Here is an 8,026-nt window from a genome sequence, read left to right on the forward strand (position 1 = left end):
TGCTGGTGATGAATTGTTGGGTGATGAATTGTTGGTGGTGATGAATTGTCGCTGGTGATGAATTGTTGGTGGTGATGAATTGTTGGTGATGAATTGTTGTGATGATGAATTGTTGTGATGAATTGTTGGTGGTGATGAATTGTTGGTGGTGATGAATTGTCGCTGGTGATGAATTGTTGGTGGTGAATTGTTGGTTGTTGTTGGTGATGAATTGTTGGTGGTGATGAATTGTCGCTGGTGATGAATTGTTGGTGGTGATGAATTGTTGCTGGTGATGAATTGTCGCTGGTGATGAATTGTTGGTGATGAATTGTCGCTGGTGATGAATTGTTGGTGGTTATGAGTTGTCGCTGGTGATGAATTGTTGGTGGTTATGAATTGTTGCTGGTGATGAATTGTTGGTGATGAATTGCCGCTGGTGATTAATTGTTGGTGATGAATTGCCGCTGGTGATTAATTGTTGTGGTTATGAATTGTCGCTGGTGATGAATTGTTGGTGGTGATGAATTGTCGCTGGTGATGAATTGTTGGTGATGAATTGTCGCTGGTGATGAATTGTTGGTGATGAATTGTTTGGTGATGAATTGTTGCTGGTGATGAATTGTTGGTGATGAATTGTTGGTGATGAATTGTCGCTGGTGATGAATTGTTGGTGGTGATGAATTGTCGCTGGTGATGAATTGTTGGTGGTTATGAATTGTCGCTGGTGATGAATTGTTGGTGGTGATGAATTGTTGCTGGTGATGAATTGTTGGTGATGATGAATTGTCGCTGGTGATGAATTGTTGGTGGTGATGAATTGTCGCTGGTGATTAATTGTTGGTGATGAATTGTCGCTGGTGATGAATTGTTGGTGGTGATGAATTGTCGCTGGTGATGAATTGTTGGTGGTTATGAATTGTCGCTGGTGATGAATTGCTGGTGATGAATTGTTGCTGGTGATGAATTGTTGGTGATGATGAATTGTCGCTGGCGATTAATTGTTGGTGGTTATGAATTGTCGCTGGTGATGAATTGTTGGTGGTGATGAATTGTTGCTGGTGATGAATTGTTGTGGTTATGAATTGTCACTGGTGATGAATTGTTGGTGAAAATTGTCATAGACCCACTATTTATATGACTTGTAATCTGCACCAGAAACCAAATACAATTCAGAGCTGGTCTCAGCGATTTACTATCTCTTTTCAGTCTGTAAGTAAATACATAACATATAGCCCATCGGAGGCGCTTTAATGTAAGGCAATAATAAAACAATAGATAATTTATTCAGAAAGGGTTTACAAATCGTAATTCCAGTCCCATTTATAAATATTATTATCTGAACATGCGTGTGCATATCGAGTCCTGACAAAATATCCATGCACAGGAAGCAGTTTTGATGAAGCAACACAAAAACAAATAAGGAGATGCCAAATTAAAATTCTAAGCAGAGTTGTTGTCACGTTAATGATGGGGTCATTATTAATAGACACAATAACAATAATGAGTCAGTACACAGCTGCACGATAACAAATAGATGACCTTTTACTTGTATTATAATAGGACAGAAAGACAATTTGCTATCAATTTGCTAGCACGCTAATGAATTCCAATTGAATACAACTTAATAGGCATATATATATATATATATATATATATATATATATATATATTATATATATATATATATATTATATATATATATTATATATATATATATATATTGAATACTCCGATATATAGACTGTCCTGCTATGTGTTATGAGACTTCTCGAACTCACTCTGTGATTTGTATTAACCTAATGATGCCTATATTAAGCAAACAACAAAGCAAAATGTAGTATGTAAATGGATTTAGATTATTTAATTATTTCCTTTGAAATATTTTTGTTGTTGTTGTTTGTTTGTTTGTTTGTCACTTAATTAAATAAACGATGCAGCTCCTAGACGGGCACATTGTATTTGTAGTCCCTCAAGTTAGATTTCCTTGTAGCTGGACTTGGCATTGATTTCCCAGAGGTATTGTTTCTGCGTTCACAGCGCGCTGGCTGCTAACACGTTTGACAGACCAGTGAGGCACTCTCGGCATTCTGAGGAGGAGGAGGAGGAGGAGGAGGTGTACAGACAGAAGCTGGCACGAGTAGGGGGGTCGGTATAGATGGAGTTTTATTGGTTGTTTCAGAGAGGCTTGATATACAAGTTCTGTGCGCTGCACTATAAAACAGAGAGAGTTTGCTGTATGATGCATGCTGAAACAGATGTATTCGGACCGGGCTTTCTGTTCGACCTGTATTGATCACATTCGCACTCAAAGCACAGTCTTTGCAAATGGGTGACGATTGTTGTACTTTTCAGACCTTCAGATATATCCACAGCAAGCAGAATAGCCTGGATACCTACAGTATTATTATATATGCCAGATCAAGCAGGACTAGAGGTCGGGGAATATATGCGTTACTTTAACCTGGGTGTAAATTATACTATTAGAATAAGAGGCTTTAAAACATGTATTAATGCACGGGTAGCTGATAAGTCAGACTAAAACATCAGAAAAGCTTCTAAAGTTGACAAAATGACCAAATACACGTGGCTGCCTCTGCCTCATGCGTCCAGGTATTTCAGAAAGACTGACGGTGTTAATGCCACAGACTTTTTATCAACTCTGTACCGGTTCCAGAATAGCTCTTCGTTTTTCAACTGGAACTTTACCATCGACGAGGGAATCTATGATAACAGGACCGGTTATGAGACCGACTCGCAGAATCCCATCGTGAAGACTTTGCTTATAGTCGCCTATTCGGTCATTATCATCATATCATTGTTCGGTAACATTCTCGTGTGCCATGTTATAATCAAGAACAAGAGAATGCAGTCTTCAACCAGCCTGTTCATCGTCAACCTGGCCATCGCTGATATTATGATAACCGTGCTCAACACCCCTTTCACTCTGGTGAGTACTTGCAGGCTTTGTTATGATGTCAGGACTTTTACTGTTACAGCTAGACTTATTAAACATGTAAATGCTTTTATTTTAATTATCATATAATATTAATAGTAATTTACCTTTCAAAGGAGGGAAATCATTTGAAGTCCCCCTTTGTAGTTTATTATTATTATTATTATTATTATTATTATTATTATTATTATTATTATTATTATTATAGTATTAGTAGTAGTAGTAGTAGTAGTAGTAGTAGTAGTTGTTGTAGTTGTAGTAGTTGTGCTCAGTGGAAATTCCCCTAGTCGTAAGCGTAGCAGTTTAGTTTCCCTTATTTTATTTGTGTAGGCAAATGTTTATTTGCTTTCTTCTAGCAAGCCTTATTAAATGGTTAAATCCTGTTCCGTCAAACCTGCCTTGTTACAGGAAAAGCTTCAGCTAACATCTAACAATAACTGTTATCACAGTGATTCTTACCCGCACCGGACATTAACGCGGATTAGAAACTTGATGTATCACTGGATTAGCAAGAGCCAGACAGTCGAGTTGATGTATTGACAGGTGTAACAAATATAAATACAGCTTTCCACTTAAGCCTCCTTTACTGAGGTACACAGGACATATGTGCTCCACAAATGAATAAACAAACATGATGATACCTTTCTTATTCTGCACGGAACAGTGTTTAAAATGTACTGACAGGTTGTTGCCTTCCTCCTCATGATTCCTGAGTCACTGTGAAATACGTTTTAAGAAAATAAATAAATAAATACATACATACATAAATAAACCCGTAGCCCACACACTGACGCAAGTGCTTTTTTTAAAACATTGACGTATATTTTAGTAACAACCCCTTCAAATGTAGGTAATATGTACAGAACCTGGGGGAATCGGAGACCCTGGGTTCCATCATAATGTAGCTAGTATTGTTTCCTTAAAACAAATTCAGTCCAATAGTAAACAGTTAATCTCTCTGCTGCATCTTCAGGGAGTTAAGGGCTGAATCAGCCTATGGGAAAAAAAAAAACGAAACCAACACACAAAAACAAATCAATAAAGAGTTCTGCTGCCTTGTAGATTATTGCCCCAGAATTGAGACTAACCCCAGAATTATAAGAACAATAATTATTTAGAATTATTATACTATAATAATAATATTAATATTATTTCATTATTAACATATTATTAGGATACATAAATAAATATAAGTAACGATATATCAAGTTTGCTATCTCTTTGTCCAGGTGAGGTTTGTGAACAGTACCTGGGTATTTGGCAAGCTGATGTGTCATGTCAGTCGTTTTGCACAGTACTGCTCGGTTCACGTCTCCGTGCTGACCCTTACTGCTATTGCACTGGACCGCCATCAGGTGAGTAAGCTCCATACCACAGCAATGCAGTAACTGAAGCACAAGCGTGGTTTAAAAAGATTAGGTCTGAGATATGGAGTCCCTACCCCTGTGCTTTAAAGAGATTTTAAATAATGGAACAGAAATAAACAACATCATCACATTGCTTAAGCGATATATATATATATATATATATATATATATATATATATATATATATATATATATATATATATATATATATAGATACACAAGGGCCAACGTTGTTCTTTTTAACTGAGATGTATGGGTACTGTATTTTTTCAGGTGATCATGCATCCCCTTAAACCTCGGATGTCCTCAATTAAAGGAGTGATCTGTATTGTTATCATCTGGGTGTTGGCAACCTGCTTCTCCTTGCCTCATGCCATCTATCAGAGGCTTTTCCGCTTTCAATTTGGGTAAGCCAGCAGCACTTCCAGTATCAGATGCATGAGTTTTTCGATGCTTGACTGGAATGTACTAGACTTGATATTTAATTTCATGTTTAAGTACTTGTCATGTACTGCAAAGGATATTGCTGTTGTTGTTATCGTTAACAATTACTATTGTTATTATTATAAACATGTATTTGTTTGTATAATTAAAGAAATGTTGTATTATGAATTGGACAGTATGTGGCATGGCTACAAAGAAGTTTCCCTACCAACATTGCCTACTGCACTCAGCCACAACTGACTGGCTCATTCAGCATAATATTAACTAAAATATCTTCTTTCATTGCATTTCAAGTAACAAAAAAGTCCGAATGGTGTGCCTCCACAGCTTCCCCCAGCCAGCAGATCTCTTCTGGAAGTACTTAGACTTGGCAACCTTCGTCCTCCTGTATGTCCTGCCTTTGTTTGCCATCTCGGTGGCTTACATTGTAGTGGCCAAGAAGCTGTGGATGAGGAACGCCATCGGGGACATCACGATGGAACAGTACTATGCTCACCAGCGCAAGAAGAAGATGACCCTGAAGATGCTCATGCTGGTGGTGGTGGTCTTCGCCGTGTGCTGGTTTCCGCTGAACTGCTACGTTGTCCTGATCTCCAGCAAGGCCATCAACACCAACAACGCCTTGTACTTTGCGTTCCACTGGCTCGCCATGAGCAGCACCTGTTACAACCCCTTCATCTACTGCTGGCTCAACGAGAGCTTCCGCTTGGAGCTCAAGTCCCTGCTGAGCATGTGCAGAAGACAAAGGACTGTCAATGCTCATGCCCTGCCCACTGTCTCACCCCAGTACAGAAACGCCTGGACAGAGAATGGAAACTACAAAAAGAACAAGCGTGGCCGAAGTGTGAGGTCCTCTTTCAATGTGAACTCTGGGAGAACTGAGATTACCATTGCAGAGCCAGTTGTTGTTGTGAGCTAAAATGTACTGAACCAGTAAACACAGCAAGCAAGGGGAATCATGGAGGCAGTGTACTGTGTATGAAAATCATTAATGGGTATATGTCATTGTGGATATCTGCTTTGTAGGAGACTGTGTGGTCTAGTGGTTAAAGAAATGGGATTGTAATCAGGAGATCCCTGGTTCAAATCCCAGCTGACTCATTGTGTGACCCTGAACAAGCCACTTAACCTCCTTGTGCTCTGTCATTCAGGTGAGACATTGTTGTAAGTGACTCTGCAACTGATGCATAATTCACACATCCTAGTGTTGTATCTTGTAAAGTGCTTTGTGGTGGTCCACTATGAAAGGCTCTATATAAAGATTTGCATAATTATTATCGAAGGTTGTACTGCACAGACAGGCAGTTACAGGTACTATTGTAAAGATGATTTTTGAAATAATATTAATGTTAATATAACTGAATTTGCTCAAAGTAAAGATCTGTCAGTCAATCTACCATACAATCATTCTTCTAGATGTGTGGTGGATTGCATTGAAGGACAGTGTTTTGGACGTAGATTAATTTCGGTCAATAGGCTTCTGTTTTGACTTTAGCTGAAAATGACTTGATATCGTTTTAACATAATAATAACTATTGAAGCTTTTAATGAGGTAAAAAAATGAAATTAATGAAATGTCTTTGTGGTTAAACTTGTATTAGCACCTTTACAACCCCTTGTCACCTTTGCACCTGCTTCTTAGTGTTAATGTTTTTTTAGCTGTTGTTTCTTGATTCAATTCAAGTTCTTTATAAATAAAAGGGATGTAGAATCCTACAGGATGTTTGCTCAGCTGTGTAAAAAAGAAAACAGGCCATCTCTATGTGATGTTTCCAAAATTCCAACTTTTGAAAACTGATATAAAATACATTTAAAAATGGTATGTGTTGTGTTACAAAACCCACCAAAGTTGCTCAAATCCAGACACAGATCACTTCCATGTACAGTGTTCCACAATGTGGAATGACTGGGGTCTTAGCCAATAGGCTGTGGATAATAAGAGTATTATATTCCAAGCTCTCCTTCCAGGTAGGAGGGGGGTTTATTACTCCAACCAATGGATTGGAATCGAACATATATATATATATATATATATATATATATATATATATATATATATATATATATATATATATATATAAAACCTGGCTCTTCACTATTGTAAATTTACAACTATAGTTTATAAATACTTCTATGGATGCTGTTTAACATCATGGTAAAACACATGTGGAAACAGAATACCGGTAATTGCTACATTTTAACAATCTAATACAAGACTTGCTTTTACAAAGGTTTTAAGATGTCTATCAAACATCATACTCATTGCAATACTGAATTGATATTTAGTTTTAATGGAAACTTGAAACAAAACAGGCACGTAAATCAATACACAGTACTGCAACATGTCTTGAAAGTACGAGAAATAGGCCATCCCCACAACTTTCTAAAGGACTAAAGAACAGGGCAGTTGTAAATGCCCTATGCCTTTTAAATCCTTATGATGATTCTATTTCAAGCACATGAACTTAAACATCAAGGTGACATCAATTTGTAGGATCGTGTGATAACACATGTCATTGTAATTTGCAAATCTGAAGTTAATGTGATGCGGTAATCTGTATTAACGACATTGCATATGACTGTCAGGGTTATATTAATATTCATGTTGTTTTGTATTTCCCTGCCCACAGGCTTTTTATAAACGTTTTCTCTTTTTAGCTGCTTTATCTGTGTTGCTGTCTGAATAAAAAAGGAGAGCACTTCTGAGAATTTACTACGTTACTTAACCTTTGTGTTCCATTTGAAGTTTTAATTACACCGACCTCTGCGCTACCACGCATTAAACATCTTCCATCTCTTGCAGACCTCTTAGTGTCTGCTGTGAACTGCTGTTAAATATTTAACCAGAGACAATTATTCTGTTAATTGCTCTATTATTGAACAAAAGGTTAACATTAAACATGGCACCCACATTTGCATGGATATTGGTTATGGCAAGATTACACATGTTACTTTGTTTTCTTTTTAAATTACAATAAAATAAATAGGGGCACCCTTTTTGCTAACTTTGCTAGGAGTAAAATACTAAAAAAATATGTTTGAAGTCTGTTGCAGGGGATGCTTTTTGTTGTGTGGTCAACAGATGCTTTAGCCTTTTCCGTTACAGAGATATATTAATATATATATATATAGCTATATATATTTTATATTATATATATATATATATATATATATATATATATATATATATATATATATATATATAACATGCTCTCTCTCTCATGTTCGTTTGCCCATATAAAAGCATAGACCCGACACAAACTTGAACTAAACACCTAGT

The 8,026-nt window shown here is 36.9% G+C and overlaps 1 protein-coding gene across 1 annotated transcript; it reads left to right on the forward strand.

Moving 5' to 3' along the window:
* Positions 1–2,161: 2,161 nt before the first annotated feature.
* LOC121317924 (probable G-protein coupled receptor 83) lies at positions 2,162–5,841 on the forward strand. Its single transcript, XM_041254021.1, has 4 exons — positions 2,162–2,929; positions 4,165–4,290; positions 4,576–4,709; positions 5,041–5,841. The coding sequence occupies exons 1-4, from the start codon at positions 2,552–2,554 to the stop codon at positions 5,663–5,665; spliced, it is 1,263 nt and encodes a 420-aa protein (XP_041109955.1). The 5' UTR covers positions 2,162–2,551; the 3' UTR covers positions 5,666–5,841.
* The last annotated feature ends 2,185 nt before the right edge of the window (positions 5,842–8,026 follow it).

Source organism: Polyodon spathula, chromosome 7 (assembly GCF_017654505.1).
Source record: "Polyodon spathula isolate WHYD16114869_AA chromosome 7, ASM1765450v1, whole genome shotgun sequence".
Classification (NCBI taxonomy): Eukaryota; Metazoa; Chordata; class Actinopteri; order Acipenseriformes; family Polyodontidae; genus Polyodon; species Polyodon spathula.

Bases quoted from the DNA above. Each gene is read 5' to 3' on its own strand.
- LOC121317924 (XM_041254021.1), top strand. From the start codon at position 2,552: ATGACCAAATACACGTGGCTGCCTCTGCCTCATGCGTCCAGGTATTTC. The intron at 2,930-4,164 runs GTGAGTACTTGC...CTCTTTGTCCAG, and splicing joins TCAACACCCCTTTCACTCTG to GTGAGGTTTGTGAACAGTAC. The intron at 4,291-4,575 runs GTGAGTAAGCTC...GTATTTTTTCAG, and splicing joins TTGCACTGGACCGCCATCAG to GTGATCATGCATCCCCTTAA.